Here is a 21493-nt window from a genome sequence, read left to right on the forward strand (position 1 = left end):
TTCCATCGCTGCATCAACATTTGTACAGAAACACAAAGCACCTTGCATGCTGTAGTGAGAAGCAAGACTTTGATGGCAACTTGTAAATCGAAACTCTTGTATATGGAGCTAATAAATTGCATTGCTGTAAATGAGAACCAAGATATTCCCCATGCTGCTTTGATAAAGGCCACGATAGTTATCCTGTTGCCAGACGCTATCTGTTGTCGACCTCTGGCAATATGGTAGGATGGGATGGAGGTAATAAAGTCATAGTTCCGCGAACTGGAACCTGACGGCGTTGGCATTGGAAGTTGTCCAGAAAGTATGATGCTAGGCCGCCATAATGATTTCATCATAGAGTGTCTCGAAATGTGAATATGTTTAAATTTAGTTATGTTACAAGTAAAGCTATTACTGTAAAAACAAGCATTATACATTATTAAACTGTTATACATATCAATATTTATCATACATCATTTTAACATGGCAAATATTATCATAAGCAATTTACTTTTCAAAAGTTTACAATTATCCATCACGTTATATATAAAACACATCACTAATTCATTAGTTCTACAGTTTTCGCTTCTATATTTAACGCCCCACAGTGGCTCAGCGGTATGTCTGCTACTTCTAACTCTAAAAACCGGGTTTCGATATTCGTGGTGGGCAGAGCACAGATAGTCAATTGAGTAGCTTTGTGCGTAATTCAAAACAACAACTATATTTAATAATACTTTTTGCTGTTCCTACAGAGAGAGAGTTTTATTATCACATTTAACATATTAGCTTTCATATGTATATATTTGTTGACTAATCAGAAATTTTGTTATACTATAAGAAACTCAGATAATACGAATAGTTTATGAACGACAATGTATCAATCAAATTGAAATAATTTTTTTCGTAATAAAAGATCTGTTCAATTCTACTTTTAATATCTACTCAGTCGTGCAAAAATTATGAGATTTCATTATACACTCAAATGGTAGTGTTCGGTCTGCAGTCTAATAGTTATCTTAAACACTTTGTATTATAATGTTTCAAAAATAACATATTTGGAAACATCTAAAAAATAGTGTTGCTGTATATTCAGACGATGTTTTCAAATATTCTATGTTGAAATCACTCACAGCCACATGAGAGAGATCAGTTATGAATTAACCAAGTCTATTTTGCAATATACATTGAATTTAAAAATCAATAAACACAGTACACAAAAACACAAAACACTAAATTTGCATTAAATATTTGACAGGAGGTATCAGTTGGAATATAATTAGGCCCGGCCTGACCAGGTTGTTAAGGCACTCAACTCGTAATCCGAGGATGGTGGGGTCGAGTTCTCGCCACACCAAACATGTTAGCCCTTTCAGCCGTGGGGGCGTTATAATGGTACGATCCATCCCATTATTGGTTGGTAAAAGCTAAGCTTAAGAGTTGGCGGTAGGTGGTGATGACTAGCTGCCCTCCCTCTAGTCTTACACTGCTAAATTAGGGATGGCTAGCGCAGATAGCCCTTGTGTAGATTTTCACGAAATTCAAAAAACAAACAAACATAATATAATTGTTGTATACTTTCTATTCAATTACACTACACAAACTGATTATTGATACTCCAATACTAAGACTTTATCAACGTTTATATTTTATAAGTAAAACCATTATTTTTATTGATTACAGAAAATGAGACACGTGGCTGTCACTGATCTCAGCGTTCAGTATTTAAATACACCATCTGGACATATGATAGCACTATAATTTCTACAATAGTAAAATGATTGGAAAAAGGGTAAGTCAGTTATTTATTATATTTAGCAGTAAAATGAACTTTAGATAAAACGCCGCTCAACAATAGTAATCCTTTAAACATTAGTGAATTATAAAGCTAAATATGAAATTAAGCATCCTTTATAGAATCTTTAAGAACTATGGTAAGTAAATAAGGTAAAATACTACTGATTAATTAATAATACGAACTATGTTAACATTTCCTTAGTAGCATCACCTGTTTGTAGTAACACTATCTTCCTGCAAAAATTGCAGGTAAATTAAAAATATAGATATAAACATGATAGTTCACTTTCTTTTTGTGCTGCTTAATGGTATTTTTAGAGGGAGGGAAAGGGGGACACTTGTCTACTTTGTAGAAGGGATTCAGTCTCTTACCGATACCACGCCATTTCTTTATCGTGTGCATTCTTATTTTACCGAATTTGTTGAATCGAGGCCTATCATTAATACCACAGGTAAAAGCCACAAATTCTTCAAACAATTCGTCTATCACCTCCGAAGGGCCTTCAAACTTGTAAATGCTGCACAAAATCTTGGTGTCTTTTAATTTCCTCAGTCTGTAATCTCTATCTTCTGTTTGAAACAACAGGTGAATTATTAACAGTTTGAGTCTGAATATTGAAGGTCGCACATGTGTCTTTTCCTAGTGAAGTTGCCCCTTCACTATCTTCTCTTCTTGTAAATCCATGTGTTTGCTGTATTTTTACTTACTCTAATTCACTGAAACATTAAAATATAATAACATCTATATCATCTTATGTCAGTTAGTAATTGTTAGGTTAGTGCATTTACATTGCCGGTTGGCAAGCTTAAAGCAACGAGTGTGTGTGTGTGTTTTAGCAAAGTTCCCAACAGAACAGAGAGGAGTAGAATAAAATCATTCATTTAATAAAAACAAATGAAAATTGTAAAATACGTCAAATGAGATTCTCATTTTGTATGTGTCAAAAACTTATTACTCCAACATTTCGTCCTACTATACCAAGAAATTTTACTTAGACTTTCACATACAACTTCTAGAAATCACGTTATATCCAATTCCTAGCCTAACAGTGATAGTTCATTTGGTTGTTTTGAAACCTTAATTATCAGAACATTTATTACAGCAAAAAATCAGCTTCTTATGAATACTTAGATATTCAATCGAATCAAAATTTCATAACTAATCATTTCAGGACTAACGTGTATATTGATTGATTTTGTTTTCCATTCGTTGATTGAATTATAAATGTAGCTTAACGTTGGAGTTGCCGATGAGGTCTTAAAATGCCCTTTAATTACTTTTTCTTAATTATTTATTCGCCATTCTTCTTATTGATCAACGAATTTGTTAGTTACAGAGCTACTAATATCATATAAGTTACATAAGAAAATTTAGATCAAAGTTCATGAATATTATTAATTACTGTAATGTTCTTTATTTTACGTAGAAAATGAGAGACTTCATTCATTATTCTGGTCTATTCTTATAATTACTCAGTATGATGCAATATATCGACTCCACCGGCAGTGAACAGCATAAGAACAAGTCGGTAATTTGAGAGTCAAACCACTGCAAGTTAAAACTACGATTCATATTGTTCGAATTATGTATATATTTAGAAAGTCTATAATTATTACCTTCTAAAGCATTAAAGAAGAAACGCACATTGCTTTGACCAAAGTATCCCATTGTCTCAGTGTCACGCAGACATGACATTATGCAGATCACCAACAATTTCCCAGCAAAAAATGATAAGAGTCTGAAGGAAGAACAAGATAAATAAGTAAAATAATAATTTTTGTAACTATGCAAATGACTTTTTCAAAATGAAAAATTTAAAATTTGTAAAACATATTAAATAAGTTTATTGCATCAACATTCGGCATTCAAAACCATATTATCAACTCAATGAGATATCAATATAACAGCGAACTTATGTGTTTTCAGTACTTAATAACTGAATTTAAAGTCTACTATTTTCTGCCCTAGAAACGATATGTACTAATTTTTATATGTACATTTTCTTACCATCAATAAATAGTATCTGAAAATACAGCTTTCATCTGGTCATAGCAATGGTTGTGTTGTTTAGTTTAAGCTAACTTCATTGGTATGCTGTTTTCCCGACAACTAAGAGATTTATGAATTTTTATCTAGTGTAATAAATCCAAATTAATAACTAAATAGGGCTATGGCTTATTTTTTGTTTTGTTTTTTTCAGAATCTATATGCAGAGTTACATAAGGATCCACTCTTGTATTTTTTTGTGCATCAATAACTTTAAGCTGATGAAATAGAAAAAAGGCAGCTAGTCAGTGGCATCTACGTCCAAATGTTACTGATTGAATGATGGGTGATTGTACAATTATTCTTATAACGTAACAACGACTTCAAATTCCAGAGCAAGTTTTAACACCAGCAGAGAACGAACCATCTGATTCGCTGTATAAGTACGTTAACAACTAAGTGACTCCCGATCTGGAGTTGAGTCAAATATATAAAAAATATCGTGAATTAATTAATTAACAAACTTATCAAAGAGACGATAATACATCGGAATTTAAGTTAAGATAATCCCAGGATTTTGTTGTTTTTTGGTTATTGTGTTTTGTTTTTAGTTTATCCAAAATACACTCATTCACATGGTCTCTGGGAATTTAAATTAAAATTAAAAAGTAAGAAAAATAACTGGAAGGAAATGAGCGGGTAAAATATTCCACAGACTAAAACTAGCTGCGCTTTTCTCGTTAAGGGAAGCAAAATATTTACCCGACTTGATCTTCTCGATAGTCCTCCTGTGGCTCAGCAACAAGACAGTAGGCTTAACAAAGCTAAAATAGGGGTTTCTATATCTGCGATAAATAGAGCACAAATAGTCCATTGTGTGGCTTTGAACTTCACAAAGAACAAACAAATTCTTCCTGATTTCTTACTCTAATTCCATCGCTCGTTTGTGCTACGAAAATTAAGCGATTTGAAATGCATTTCTAACATCTAGATGATTATTTATTGAAAGATTAATGTATAAAATAAAATAAAATAATCGAGAAAACTTTTAACTTTTGAAGGTTAACTACTGGATGGTTTTGATTTGTTTAGGAATTTCGCACAAAGCTACACAAGGGCTACCTGTACTAGCCGCCCCTAATTTAGCAGTGTAAGACTAGAGAGAAGGCAGCTAGTCATCACTACCCATCGCTAACTCTTGGGCTACTCATTTACCAGATAATAGTGGGATTGATCGTAATTTTCTAATGCCCCCATAGCTGAAAGGGTGAGTATTTTGGTGTGATGGAGATTCAAATCCTTGATACTCAGATTACAAGTCCAGTGCCCTAACCACCTGGCCATGCCGGGCCACTACTGGCTGAGGGTATCAAATGTTGCACTCATTCAACGTTACTTTTACGAACCAGATCTGAACACACAACGTTTTAAACCCAGAGATACTTGTATTGTCTGAAGCCCAAAGAATATAAAATAAACCCATAGTTTCATACACCTCAATTATATGACAAGTACTTAACATTACAGTGTACTTATCAGAAACTGATAATCATGGGAAAAGAACAAGGTGTTTCTAATATTTGTAGTCATGATTCAATAATAAAACTGCTTTCACAGCCAAAATAATTTCTGATTATTAGTTACACCAGTGTAATGTTAGCTTTTATCGCATCACGTACTTTACACGTGGTGTAACCATTAAAAATCCAGTTTTTAGCCAGTAATAAACAGATTATTCCCTATGAATGTATTATGTTGAAATAGTTTGTTTATTTTGGGATTAAGCACAAAGATGCACAATGGGCTATCTGTGTTACGTTGAAATAAGCCAAACATTAAATAATCTATTACAGAATACAATAATTACAATAAATTATGCAGGATTGACACTTTAGGCTTAGTACCGTATACGAGTATTCTTACACAAAATAACATTTCAAATTGGAAAAACAGCAAAGTATAACTGATTGAAACGTTAAACTCAATGATGAATTTCAACACATTTTCCATTCGTCTTACAGCGGTATGTCTGCGGACTTATACCTCTACAAACCGTGTTTCAATAGTTGTGGTAGGCAGGGCACAGGTAACCCATTATGTGGCTTTATGCTTAATTCCAAACAAAGAAAAATAATCACCCTAGGATAAATTTACACTGGATGAACTTCATTATATATTAGAAAGTTTAGGCCGAAAATGTCGTTAACATGGGGGTAACCAACTAATGAAACAGTGCATTATAATCTTCGTAAGCATGAATACAAAACAACAAAGTAATTTTGATTAGCTATACTTACTATCAGATTGAATTTTAGTTTTGGTTTAAGTAGATAACTTGCTCTGATCTAAAGTTAATATTAATACTTCACAGACAAAATTAAAGCGCTCTTTGTAAATAAACGGACAAACAGGAGATTATTCTCTTAGAAGGAAAATGCGAAATGAAAGATGAGAGAATTTCACTCAACATTCCACAAAAGTGGGGTCCATTTCTCATGCACCTACATTTCTGATAAGTTAGATCTTATAGAATCTGTAGATTTGCTTTCTTTATTTTGTTTCCTCTTGTGTGTCTGTTTATTTATGTGGGAAAGAACACCAAGCAAGAAGAAACTACATCATATAGGATTCATGTTTAAAGTGACACAGGTAATTCACCAGATATACAATACGTATATAGTATTTTACTTTCTTTAAGAATGGCTTCAGGGCGTTATTAGCGAGATGGGTTGGACGTTCGTATGTGTTTGTGTTTTTCTTTTAGCAAAGCCACAAAGGCTATCTGCTCAGCCCACCGAGGGGAATCGAACCCCTAATTTTAGCGTTGTAAATCCGGAGACATACCGCTGTACTAGCGGGGGGCAGGACGTTCGTAAATGTACCGTACTGCCGATGGCTGATCCAAATTCCATTCATAATACTGGACTCAGATGTTTCCTCTGTTCTTTTACTTATCTCAACGTTATCCTTCATTGCTAGGTTTAATTTCCTTTGATATTTAGAAAAAATGAATGATTGACAGAAAATATCAGTAAGTCTATTTACTAAGAAATTGATAATTTGCAATAGACTTTGAAAAGAATTTTGGAATATGCATTCTCTACGTTTCTTATTTTTGGCCCATCGATTTTTTTTTGTTCATGTTATCTTTATAATTAAGCAGAAAAAGCTACACATTGGGCTATCTGTACTCTGCCCACTACGGATATCTAAACACGGTTTATAGAGGTATACGTCCGGAGACATATCGCTGTACCACTGTGGGTGAGCTCGTGTGATGCAAATTTTCATTTTTAGCAACTGAAGTTTTGACATTTGTACATCTCATATTATGATATTATTTTGTGGTTGCAATTTTACACTACTTATAAAAATCTCCTAAAGTTGTTCATGGAAATTTATGTGAGTGTATAAGTGTATATTTGTATGAATTACTATTCCTTGTTGTTTGAGGTGTATCTTTACATAATATTCCGTTATTCTCAATTAGATAATTGATGTTTTAGGTATTGAGAACTCCATAAATTTTTGTCCAATCTGTATCATGTAAAAATATTAGATTTTTCTACTTCGTCTCTAATTAATGTGTTTGCTCTCATAATGGGTTATTTTCTAAGTATTTCATTAAAATTCGGCATACATCGTCGCATTACATTATTAATATTAAATATTTACGTTGATGTTAAATATCTCGATTCACCGTGACATTCAGACCACTCATTAACGATTGTTCGTAAGCTTACGTTGTACTCTAAGATGATTCATTATTAGGCTAACCTGATTTGTAAGCTGTTTACCAGATGCATAAGTACACGGCTGAATTCTTTTTTAAGGAAATTACTTAAGTTATTTTCAGGGCAATCATTCATAGCAACAGTAAGGCGGCCTTTAAGTGTTATGAACCTAGTTCCACCAAATTCATTCACATCTTTATAAAATATATAGTTATAACATCACAGAAATAATTTTATAAAAAAGAAGAAATAAAAATGATAAACTACCAATGTCTGTCATATTACATATTTACAGTGTCTTCTATACTATAAAAGTAATTCTTAGAAGTATGTTATGAAAGAAATATATATCATATCTTGCGAAGTGTTTTCATATTCCACACTCTACAATTATCGCAATATTTCTGCGAAATAAACCTGATTCAACCTGCTGCATTACATATTTGTTTGGAAAATGTTCTCCATACTCTACATATTTATTTTAATATGATGTTCCCTTAAGATTGATTGTTTGTTTTTTTAATTTCGCGCAAAGCTACACAAGGGCTATCTGCGCTAGCCGTCCCTAATTTAGCAGTGTAAGACTAGAGGGGAGGCAGCTAGTCATCACCACCCACCGTCAACTCTTGGGCTACTCTTTTACCAACGAATAGTGGGATTGACCGTCACACTATAACGTTCCCACGGCTGAAAGGGCGAGCATGTTTGGTGCGACGGAGATTCGAACCCGCGACTTTCGGACTACGAGTCGAACCCCTAAACCCACCTGGCCATGCCGGTCAGTTCCCCTAAGAACCTTGTATTATCAACGACTTTTTCTGTATGATCTGAGTTCTGGCTAAATTCGCTTACGAATGTATGATATATATTCCTTGTTTCTATCTTCATTAGTCAGCCGCTAGCACAGCGGTAAGTCTAAAGATTTATAACACTAAAATCAAGGGTTCGATTCCCCTCGGTGGACTCAGCAGATAACTCGATGGGGCTTTGCTATAATAAAACAAACAAACAATCTCCATTAAATAAATCTAATGCTATATTATAGCACCAGCGACAAAATTTCATAATTAACGTTTGTGACGTGAAACTAAACATTATTTTATTGCGCTGTCCATCTTTTGGCCATTATGAAACCTGTTTGAAGACTATTGAGCAAGTGTATCTTTACTGTCCTACCTGTCGAGTGGGACTTGACTCTCTTATGCAGTTTATGACCCAGTTGCAAAAATATTTTACATTGCAAAGTTTTATACGTATAACTTGTATATTTGTTGAAAGCAGTCTTTAACTACATGCACATCTTTATTGTTTCATCGCATCTGATTAATAATGATAATCGTCAATTTCATTTTTAATGGTAGTTGCTTTATTGTTTGATCTAAAGATATATATTATCTCAGTATTCATAAATCCACAATGAATTTTAAAACCAACATCAAACAACAAAGCCAACACACCATTTGTCATAACTAAACATTGATCTCTTTTTCGAAAGGGTATCTAAAAACCCTTTCCGACGACATTCATATAATCGAATTCCAAAATGCGTACAAATCTAGAATTTAGAAAATAAATGAACGTGGATCCAAATATCCAAAGACTTATAACAAGTCGTACCCCAGCTGTGATAAGAAAAATGAAGCATTTTGCGGTAATGAAAAATCCACGAACACTAAGGTGAGTATTAAAGCTTACAACGTGTTCTTGTTTGTTTGGAAATTTCGCACAAAGCTACTCGAGGGCTATCTGTGCTAGCCGTCCCTAATTTAGCAGTGTAAGACTAGAGGGAAGGCAGCTAGTCATCACCACCCACCGCCAACTCTTGGGCTACTCTTTACCAACGAATAGTGGGATTGACCGTCACATTATACACCCCCACGGCTGGGAGGGCGAGCATGTTTAGCGCGAAGCGGGCGCGAACCCGCGACCCTCGGATTACGAGTCGCACGCCTTAACCCACCTGGCCATGCCGGGCCTACAACGTGTTCCAGACGTATTGTAAACATGAAGGCTCACCTTCTGGGAAGGCGTCACAAGTCACATCTATATAATTTTCATTAACTACATATCCATCACATGCATGAAGTAACTGACGAATGAAGCTGATAATAAACGGCTTTATAAACCAAATTTGTTATTTTACTTCTTTAATTGCACACTTAATGGAACGCTTCTGAAGAAATCGTAAAACAAAACATTAAATGTCCAGTTTTTTTGTTATTATCTTTTATTGCTTAAATCTGTGAGTGAGACAAGACTTCTGCATATTCCAGGTAGCGATTTGTTGTTTGCACAGTATACGTCTTTCAACATTGAGCTACTTAGCATGCTAAACGCACAGTAGAAATTTGATTATAATTTACTATTTAAATTAATCATAACTAGAAGTAACATGGGTTTTATGAAGACAAACAACAGGGGCATAAACAACATCGCTACATGTTGGCAAAACTGTGTTGAAGCAAATGGTGCTTACTTTGATTAAAGCATGTTTTACAACTCTAGTTTATACTTTTCCGAACTTCACAGTTCAAAAACGACATTTATTTCTGAACAACCTAATAATACGAACAATGAACTTCTTAGTGTGAAACGTTATCATTTACCAACAAAACTGATACCAAATATTTTATCGACAATCCAAGTCCACGACGAGCAAGTTAATTCTAAGTTGATTTTATCACAAACCTTGCTTAATTTAAGTTAGCTAATTCGGCTGGCCTCACACCAGTTACAAGCTTACTTCTTATCGACTAGGTTCATAACTTGTGTGACTGTTCCGCCAGTTTTTAATTTTTTTGAATACCAGCAAATTCTCCAGAGAAGATAATGCAGGACACAAGTTTTAAATATAAAGTGCTGATGTTTACAAAACCCTTGCCAAGGAAAATCATTGTAAAATTTATACTTTGCAGCCTCAGCTGCAAGAACTTTAAAAATTTTTGCAAACTACTTGTGAACGGTGCTGATGTCTTACCAGATTTTTCATTTGCTTCATATGTGATATTTACGAGTGTGGTTTCACTGTTCAAATATGCAAAGTTGTTTTCTTACAGAAGACTATGAGTAATCAGATGACAATCCTACTGAAATGATCTAGTCAATAGGGCTTATATTACAGATATATTTTCAAAGTCCACATGAACAAAAACTGACTGAAATAAGTTTTCATAATCTTCCAATCCTCAACTGAATATGTGTACGTTAACAAGCAATATAACATAACTTAACGGTTTTCCAACGTATGACTAGCTTATAAAAGACTAAAATTGGGAAATCTTTCAAGAGTTTCTTTTCATTACTCCTCTGGCAACGTGTCTTATTTTTCTTTTCCTTCAAGTACAAACTTTTAGCTCATAGTTAAGTCATCTTTTGACCGATTTGAGATCTACTTACAATTTTCGACTCAGGAGGTCAAAATATTTTGATTGATGTAGTTGACCACGTCAAAGGTATTATAGATTAATTTATTCCAGGATTTCAGTTTAAGGTAGGCTGGTAGAGATCCTGATAAGCGATAAAATCGAATTCTATATACTCGCGCCCCACCCTTAGTATTGTTGATGTACAAATATGTGACTAATAAAATTAAAAACAAAGGGCTTGCTGATTTACTTACTCTAATTCTGCCTAAAATACTTTCAAGTACCGCGGATATTAACGACTCTCTTTTGTTTTAACTTCTAGACAGTAAAGGTTAAAATTGAAAACATTCTAAAACTGTATGTTTATATAGTATATAAATATCGTATATTATTTTTTATTACAAGTTAAGTACAAAGCTACACGATGGGCTATCTGTGCTTAGCCTACTACGGGTATCAAAACCAGGTTTCCAACGTTGTAAGTCCAAAGACATACCGCTGTGTTAATGGGGGATATTTATTTGTTACTAGCTAGCTAAATATTTTATTATATAATAATGATGATTATTAACCATTCAAACTTCCATATAATCTGCTGCTATAATTAATAGTTACTATCTAGAACTAAAGTCAGTTTTGTACAATATTATCAGGACAACCTTGAAGAAATATTTTAATAAATAATTAAACTCATATAATTTTATACCTGTAAATATTGTACTTTATTTTAACTAAATACATGTTTTATATTTTTTTTACTTATTTAATTATTCTAAACTTTTAACTCTGTAGTGTGAGACACTTTATTGCACCGAGTTGTTGAAGAAAAAAGAAAAGAGAAGTTGATCGTCTTCACATGATGTGGTCTGGTAGAATGGTGTTAAATTATGTTCATTTCATGTTTGCTCTAGGCCTATCGTAGAACTCAGGGCCTTGGTCAGTTAGAGAAATTCTGATGCAAAATTAAAAGAAAGAGGAAATTTAAACCTTTTATTTAAACACGTTGAATGTAGTTTGATTGTTGTAGATGTGCTTAGACGCCTTTTAAACTTTGAAGACTGCAACATGAGTTTGAAACAAGGCAAGAAGGACACTAAAATGAGAATAAGGGCATTTCCTGTAAGTGAATTTTAAGATTTAGGGTTAACTTGGTTTTAACTGTTTAAAGTGGAGATAGCTTATAATAGCTCTAAAAAGAATAAAATTCAAAGTGAGAGGACCAGCAAAGTAGGCTTAGCATTAGAGTAAAATGTTAATCTTGTCAAATAGAAAATTAGGCTTAATGTATGATATTTTACTGCCACCTAACGATAGGTTATATAACTTTTTTTGAGGCTGTTAAGTGAATGTTGAAGTATTTTGCTTATGCCACTTGTACAGGATAATATATATTCCAAAAAATTACAAATAAAAGTCAATGACAAAATTCGTTTTTGAGTTAAGTAATGAAAAGTAGAAATGTACTTATTATTTTTAGCATTAATTATGGTAGCTTACATTTTCAGTTATTTGCAGTGTCATTTTTGTAATAAAAATACTAATGGTTGATACTAATACTTGTATATTATGGATTTATTGCATATTGCAAAGAAAATATTTTGTAATAAAGAGTAGTGCAAATGCATTATCTTACAGTTAAAATACAGGGTGTCTAAGGATTATGGAAACTTGAAAAATCATGAAGACAGACTGTTGCACTGCAAGAATAATAGTTTAGTGTTTTTACAGAGTACAATTACCACAGTTTAACGTACGTGTCACTGGTTATGGGCAAAACGTCCAGTTTGTACCCTGGCTTGAACTTAGTGTTTTGCAATATTGTGAACACTTTTGAAATATATTGTGCAATTCAACCTTACTCACAAACTTACTCATACAAACCATGTCCTATGTGAAGCTGTTTAAAAAAAAATCACAGGTGAAATGTCTTGAAAGCAACAAAAACAAGATAAATGGGATAACTTCTGCTCAAAACTAAATGATAAAACTGACCCGAAAAAATTCTGGACACACCTTAAAAGACCCATCAACAACAATAAGTTGCAAAGAAATATCCTACACTCAAACAATAATACAATAGCACACACAAATAAAGAAAAAGCTGAAGCTTTCAAAGCTCAACTTCAAAATACATTTAAAACTCACTCTGATCCAGATATGAATACATATTTGTACAATAAAGTCACCAACCATATATTAAACAATAAAAAACAATTTGAACCAATTTTTCAATTAAATATAACTGAGAGAAACACAAAACCTATCACAGATTATGAAAACACATTACTAACAAATGAAATATCTCTACAAGAACTACTTGAAGCAATAAAAAACACAAAAAACAAATCTCCAGGTGAAAAAGAAATATAAGCCATTCTTGTAAAAAAAAAAAAAAAAAAAAAGGGCACTCCGAAATTGTTTGACCACCTAAAAACACTTTTTAATCTATCTCTATCTTCAGGAGATATCATCAAAATTACCAAAAGAACAAAATAGATTCAGGAAATTTAGACAAACGACAAATCACTTAATCAGATTAACTGAAACCTAATAAATAGCTTCAATTAAAAAGAATGTACTGCCACTTGCTTCCTTGATATCCAGAAAGCAATCAACACTGTATGGCACGATGGTCTAACGTTCCGAATGAATGAAATAGGACTACTGCCTGGAATTATTTGCTGGCTATCTAACTTTTTGGAAAATAGAAAGTGTACAGTGAATGTTGAGGGTACCTTTTCTGAGTACTTTACTCCAGAAGCTGGTGTCCCTCAGGGGAGGTGTGGTTAGCCCTATACTCTTCATCATGTATATAAACAATATGTCACTGAAGGATCCAAATCATGGATTCTCTTCATGGTTCACAGATGGTGTGGCAGTCTGGAAAAGTGCTGCAACACCCACGATAGCAGCCACCAACATACGACCGCAACTAAAAGAATAAGTGAATATTGTCAAAAATATAGAATAAAAATAAACAGCAAAAACACAAGTCATAGTCTTTATGAAATTGACAAAACACAAAAAACAACAGCCAGGATTATATATGAATGGCGCACTGCTTCAAACTGCCCCATTGGCAAAATTTTTAGGTATAACCTGTAATTCAAAATTAACTTGGATTAATAATGTCAACAAAATTAAAAATAAAGTCATGCAAAGAACTAACTATGCTAGGAGTCTAACTGGCAAAAACAGTGGAGCATCTGCAGACAACATACTAAAAATTTGTAAAACATATATTAGACCAGTAATAGATTATGCAGCTCCAGCATGGATAATTGTAAGCAATAAAATAATTAAAACCAAACTACAAACAATCCAAAACACACTCCTCACAACTGCATACAGAGTTCCAAGAACTATATCATCTCAATTCATTCACAAATATTTGAACACACCAACCGCACCAGATAGACTCCTACATAGTACAATAATGTACTTAGATAAGAATTGGATGAAAAACGAATTACTATGCAAACTAAATAGGTACCTCATACATGATGAAGTTAGTCCTAAATATCTCTTCCCCAGTCAATTTATATTTTAAACATAAAAATAAATAAATACATAAATAAAAATAATAAACATTAATTAATTTAAAAAAAGTACCACCAACAAACTTGACATTCTGATGATAGAGCAAAATAACAACTATACATGTGCCACAATACATGGACATTGCCCTGAAAAGGATCGGAATAATATTCAGTTCAATAATTACAAATTCCAATACGGCAAGACCATAAATATGGAGAGGAGGAAGAGGTCATAGAGAACCTGACCCTCCAGGGTATGAACATTTCTTACACAAACACCGAGAGAGAGAGATGTCCAGAGGATGTGGAAACTTACTGATTAGACTTTCCAACTTAATCCACTGACTGGGGAATATTTTATCAAGTGTGTTTTGAACACTAAAATTTGTGAGATACCAATTCTATTTTTATACGATTATTGTTTTGTTTGCCATCACATTTTATTCCTTCTATTGTTTAGTTTAGCAATGAACTTGATTTTGAATTTGTATGTATTATGAAGGTGAAACCAGCTCCTTCTAGTGGTAACTTACCAGTACTGTTAATGTTGTGAAAGATTATTTAAATTTGTGATTATAAATTAACTAGTCGTATGAGAGAGAATCGCATTAGTTTAAGATTAAATAAAAACCCTTACTTTAGCTTTGACAAATTAGTTCATGAGATATAGCTAAAGTATTATTACTGATTTTTGCTCAGTGTTGTTACAGATTTAGGAGATATTTAAATAGGAATATTGTTAATTTGTAATTAGGTTTAACTTCATCTGGTTCTTTTTTCCAGATTACTTTTTTCTCTTGAATAATTAACAATGATGTTTATGTTGTATTGTTCATTGGTATTAGTATCAAGCACTTGCTAGACATATATTAAAATTCATTGTGTTTTTGTAAGTGATAAACTTTACATTATAATTGTTTGAAAGTTTCATTTTAGAATTTTATGGTGGTTCAAAGTTCAATAAATTACTTTTTATTATTTTAGCTAGGTTGTTGTAATGTATGTTTTGATTAGTTACAGAGTAGAGGGGCACCATCATGTTTGAATAACATATTGATAACATTTATTAAAACTGCTGAAAACTTTAAACATTATTCTTGCACATGCAGCAAACTCTTAACATATATGTTAAATTATTTTACCTGTATGATTTTTCTAAAGTGTTTCCAAAATTATTGAATAATAAGATTTTTAATATAGAAATTTACTATTATTGTGATTAACAAGATCCCTTTGCTTGATGGTGCCATGCTGGTTTTATGATCCTCATTTGAATTATATATTATATCCAGGCCAAGTATTAATTAATGAGGATAGTGAGATCACAGCTTTATTTCATTTGTGTGGTTGCCAAGGTAATTAACGAGTGAACCAGCTAACTAGACTAACACCATTTGGCCTTTAAAGTGTAATTTTACTGGCTGCATGATAAAAATGAATTGGGTCCAAATGGTTGCTTGTTGGAAGTAATAAATAAAAATCATATAAACAGCAGTTTTTCTACTTTCTTCTATATTTGGTTATGATTAACTCAAATATTTGGCTTATTGGCTTTTGATAATGCAGTAGTATATGGCAGTTAACCATAACTTTTAACAATAAAATGATTTTTTTAAATTATAAAATTCCTATCTAGGTGCTTATGGTCTAGATACAACAGTTTTCACAGAAATTTACCAGTATATGACTTTTATGAAATAGTTAAAATAAGAAGTTACTTGTAATTAAAATGATTCTTTATTCAAAAATATTTGAAAGTATGATACAGAAAATTTATACATATTTATTAACAGGGTTTCTTATAGAATTTCTGAACTGAGGGTAAAATACCCTCAAGTGTGAAATTCGTAGGATAAAGCTATGAAATCCTTAAAATCAAATATATGTGTGTATGTGTGATCATTATGTAATCATTTCAAGTTCAAGCAGGCATACTTTAGTTTAATGATCAGGCTAATTGCCACTTATCATTCATCTACAGAAGTGCAGCAAGTAACAACTTATGATAAAATTTGAACTACAGTGGAACCCCTCTAAGCAGTCACCCCTTGAAAGCAGTCATTGAATCACAGTCCCTTTTTTGTTTACATAATCCCTAATTATGTACAGTGGAACCCCTCTAATCAGGCCAGTTTGTCTCAGTCCCGAAGGTGGCTGATTTAGAGGGGTTCCACTGTATTTTAGAAACAAGATGCTGGATAATCAAATTAAAAGTTGTTTTTTTTTTTTATTGCAAACTTATAGGTATGAAGGCCAGACTAATCAGGTGTGACCATTTAACAGGGCACCTACTATACAGCTTAACCTTGAAAAATGCAAATCAGTCATTGATATTTGTATGATTGAGGTCTGTGCACAGATAGGCAACCACATGATATGCATGAGTTAAACTGTTGCTTAAACAAGTCAGTTCAATTTCTAATGTGTACTACATGCACGTATCTTACATCTACCTCAAAATACTAATGTTTGACACTGGAAATTGCTTTAAAGTCATTAACAGTGTTAGGATGCTAAAAGTACTACTTTTTTTTAACTTTTTTCAGTTGCATGGATCAAACTTTCCATGTGTGAATGTATCCATATGATGTGATTTTTGTCTGTGAAATAAGAAATGCATGTGTGTGAAATACTTAAGATTCCAAATTAGTGAAGACCCTGATTACCCCTTTTGATATGGGTCATGGGTGAAAGGCCATGCCATTTCATTTGTTGACTTGCATTCCAAATTTTATTGAACTACTGTTTTATGAATTTATGTTAAGTTTGGAATCAAATTGTAGATTATAATTCAAACTTTAATATTATGTATGAGTTAATTTCTTACTTTAAAAGTAAATATTAAATAACAAACCTAAATATAGATTTTAGTGAGTTACGTGGTATATTGAATGCAAAACTGTTTAAAATTAGATGTTTGTGATGTCAAAATACCAAGTCTATAGTTTTGCACAAGATGATTTTTTTGGTTATTCAGTTGTATATATAAAGTCAAAAAAAATTTTGATATCCTCTACATTTGAAGTTTTAAAAGGGTTAGCAACTTATGTCCAGCAGCAACCAATAACAAAGGTGGTAGCAAGAAGAGATAATTATTTGCTTTACTTCTTGATTTATTGTTCTACATTTTAAGAAAAATAAGTTTAATAATTTATTTCTAAATAGTAATCAATATAAATATACATATATATGTGTGTGTGTGTGATAATTGAAATGTGATTCATGTTACAAAATACTAGTTCACTAACACACAGCCAAGACAGGAAAGACTAAAAGTCAGTTTTATATTACTGAATATGTAATGTGAGTGCATGTGGACTGTAACAATGCAAGGAATGTAATATTAGCTAGACAGGACTAAAAGGTCAGTATAATAAAAAAATAATATAAATGTAAATATATAGTGTTATGACATTTAAGTTACTGAGAATAAACATTTGTATTTTTGTGTTATAACATGTAGTCATTCTAGCACAAAAAATGCATAATTTATGTTTATTTCCTAATTTTTTTATGATGGTTATGAGGTTGGTTAAGGGAAAGCCCCCATATAGTTGGAGTATAGAAAATAACATAAAATTTAAAGTCTTAAAGGAAAAAAAAAACATTTGAAATGTATTGAGGAGGTTTTAGAGATAAAGCAAATAATATTTGAGATTTTTGGAATGAAGAATAGTTTTTTAATCATAACATGAAATCACTTTGCACTCATAGTAGTAATGAAAAACTATATACACACATAAATCTTTAGTAAAAATATTTCATTAAAATATCTGATTTTGTCATACAAAATACCTGTAATCTTTACTAAAAGTCTTCCAAATTTTGTGGAGGTGCATATACTACATCAAAAGTTATAATGCAAATACTTAACATGTGCAGATGTATAGATGAATTCATATATTATAATAAGCCTGTAGCAAAAGAGTTAATATCTAAAATGTGACATGGTTATTTATGGTATACTTATAGTTCATTTTTAGAAAAATTATACTGATGCTCTCAGTACTCCTTTTGAAAGTTAAAGTTTATTTTGGTTTATTTTGGGCTTAAGTTGTTGTATAAGTAAGGCTTCTTTAATTTGCATTTGTTTACATTTGTTTCTTTATTTAGTAGTTGAGATAAATCAATACAAAGGAACACCTTTATTTCTATATTAAAATATAATATAATAAATAATAATAAAAAATAAATAAATAATATAAAATTGTTTATTCAACATCTAAGCCCACCCTCTACATTCTGACACTTATTACACAACCCCTTTCAAACACAGTCAGCTTCCGGTCAGTTACCTCTCTCTTTCTTTGTGAACCTGACGATGACCGAAGAAGGTCAAAACATTGTTCACTCCTCTACGTAAAAAATTTTCTCAACCCAAACGAGCCGTTTTTACATATATATTTCTCTGTAAGTGGGTTTTATCGACATCACTGAGAGGTCTGCTTTGATCAGTTGTAAAGTTGGTGTGTTTTATATAAGGATAATGCATGGTCCCATACAGCAAGGATCACATCTGCAAAGATTGAAGAGCTAGACTGGGAAAAACTTCCATATCTTCCTTATTCTCTAGATCTTGCCCAATCTGATTATCATCTATTCTGAAGTTTGCAGAACTATCTTGATGAAAAAGAGCTTGGAACACTTGAAGATGTCAAAACTACCCTCTACATTCTTTTCCTCCAAACCCCAAGAATTTTATAGAAGTGGCATTCAGAAGCTTGTGAATCATTGGAAGAAGTAATTGGTTATAATGAAACATACATTATTGATTAAATAACATTAAAAGTATTTGAAATCCTTTCTCTTTTTCTGAACCTAAATCTGACATTACTTAAGGGATGACCTGATATAATTAGTTCTTAGGTTTCAGGCTTGACAATGTTTGATGGAGAAGCAATGGCTTAGTTTGTGTCTTATGTTCAGCCAATGATTTTTTCTTTCATATTATAATTTTTGTAAAATGTCATGTAACAATTGTGTGGAATTTGTCTTTCTGCAGCACTTTTGGAATTTTACTTTGTCTGCACATATTCTGGTGGGTGAGGTATTGTTCTTTCTGTGGTAGGTTTTTCTGTGTGTATTTCTCACTCTTCATAGGTGTACCCATGTCCATTGACTTTATGTGAACTTGTGTGGATGGACCTAATTTCTGTACTCAATAACTTAGATCATTCATGTCTTCTCTGCTCAGTGTTAGGTAAGAGTTTTATACTTATTTTACCATTTAGTTTTATTTACATTTACATTTGGAGTTTGATTATTCTGTTTCAGTAGTGAGTTGCATGGCTGTCATTGCGAATAATTTCAAACATTCGCTTTGGCATGGTCGATATAAGCGTTAGCAGAAGGCTGGCTGGAATGTTATTCCAAGTGGTAAAGATGGCTTCACGAAAATCATGAACTGTTTGGAATTGGCATCCATTTCTATAGACTTCCCTAGCCATCTGCCCCCAAACATTTTCAATTGGGTTCAGTTCAGGTGAACATGCTGGATGGTAAAAAAGAATCATGTTATTTGCCATGAAGAAGTCCTGTGGATTACAGCATTGTCCTGCTGAAAGATCCAGTCATTTCCATACAAGCGAGGGTCTTCTGTCAATAAGGATGCTCTGTCCAACATGCCAATGTAACCAGCTGCTGTTTCATGACCCTGTATAACCTGAAGCTTCATTGTTCCATGGGAGGAGAAAGCACCCCAGATCGTGATGGAACCTCCTCCACTGTGTCGTGTCTCCAGTGGGATATCCTTACACTGGCAGTGACGTTGGAAGCCATCTGGACCATTCAGGTTAAATGTTTTCTCATCAGAGAACAAAATCTTCCACTTTTCTACTTCCCTTGTTTGGTGCTTCTCAGCAAAGTTTAACCGAGCTGTTTCATGGTGTGGAAGGAGGCATGGCCTTTGGAGACATTTACGGATTTTAAAGCCTTTCTCTCATAGATGCCGTCTTATTGTTCTTGAGCTGCATTCTGCATCCGTAAGGGCTTTAATCTGGTTCCACGGTCAGCTGGTGTCTTGCCGGACAACCCGTTGAATCCTCCTGCTTAATTCCAGCAAAATTTTCTTGGACCAACCACTTGAAATTCTCATTCCGTGTCCCTCAGGGTCTTTTAAGAAATTTGCAACAGCAGTTTTACAACACCCAATCTCACCAGCAATGGCATGTTGAGAGAGACCTTGCTTTTGCAGCTCGAGAATTCTGCCATGTTTAAACTCTGTCAACTTTTTAGCCTTTGCCATGTTTTTACTCAATATAACACAGGAGATGTTAGTGAGAGATGTTGACAACACTAATGGTTGAACACAAATGACTAAATTTTGTTACATGTTTACCAATTAATGCTTCACTTCAATATGGTCTTAATCTTTTGACCAGCTAGTATTTAGGCTAATTTCATACTGTTCACATTTTCCCTATTAAATGCTAATTTAATAGATTGTCTCATAGATTCTTTGGGTAAACTCGTATTTTCTCTATTTAAGGGTCATTCATCTTCTGCATTGCTGTAGTGGCTTTTTTTTTACTTTAAGTGATAATTGTTTTTTGTTTTAGGTCAAATTTCATAGTTTTAAGAATTTTTATGTACTTTGTAGACTTTACACGTTTTTGCATTTTGTTAGTAATGAGTACTTTCTCTAAGTATGCTTTGTCTTTTTGGCTACAATTCACAACAGTTACATGGGTTCTGTCTTTGAGTTTCATTCTTCTGTTTCATTTCCCTTCTATCCATATGGTAGATCTCCTTCTCTCCTCTTAGGACCTTATCTTGTTCAGTTGTCTTGCTAAGTCTGTTCAAGATCTACTATACAAAGGAGTATTGAATGCTCATTCATCTGGGATATACTCTCATCTCTTTGATATTTCAAAAAAACACAGGAGATTGGAGTCCCATCATAGCTCTGTGTTATTGTATGGAAACACCTCGCTTCCCCCTCCGTGTGAATTCCTGTATGTGGTAAGGGCACTTCTCAGGGAAGGTTCTGTTCTTTCAGTTTACCTCCTCTGGGATCTAAACATTGACCCATGTGTTTGCCGTGTGTGGCAACCCGTGAAGGGGAGGAGAGGATTCTGGTGGTTGAGGGGT

General features: G+C 33.0%; 2 protein-coding genes across 6 annotated transcripts in view; both read left to right on the forward strand.

Moving 5' to 3' along the window:
- LOC143239905 (uncharacterized) overlaps positions 1-7138 on the forward strand; it is a 73275-nt gene extending 66137 nt beyond the window's left edge. The window contains exons 13-14 of one of the 2 annotated variants that reach the window (XM_076481533.1): positions 1666-1774; positions 3981-7138. In XM_076481533.1, coding sequence (XP_076337648.1) covers positions 1666-1743 — 78 coding nt within the window. In that variant the 3' untranslated portion in view covers positions 1744-1774; positions 3981-7138. Of the gene's footprint in view, positions 1-1665; positions 1775-3980 lie in introns of those variants that run through there. The other variant, XR_013021436.1, reaches the window with a different exon arrangement.
- Positions 7139-11658: 4520 nt separating this feature from the next.
- LOC143240784 (cullin-3-A-like) overlaps positions 11659-21493 on the forward strand; it is a 96103-nt gene continuing 86268 nt past the window's right edge. For all 4 annotated transcript variants that reach the window (XR_013021957.1, XR_013021958.1, XR_013021959.1 and 1 more), the window contains exon 1: positions 11659-11984. Coding sequence is in view for 1 of the 4 variants with exons in the window: in XM_076483835.1 (XP_076339950.1) it covers positions 11931-11984 (54 nt within the window). In the remaining 3 variants the exon portion in view is untranslated. The remainder of the gene's footprint in view (positions 11985-21493) is intronic.

This window comes from Tachypleus tridentatus, chromosome 13 (genome assembly GCF_004210375.1).
Source record: "Tachypleus tridentatus isolate NWPU-2018 chromosome 13, ASM421037v1, whole genome shotgun sequence".
Lineage (NCBI taxonomy): Eukaryota > Metazoa > Arthropoda > Merostomata > Xiphosura > Limulidae > Tachypleus > Tachypleus tridentatus.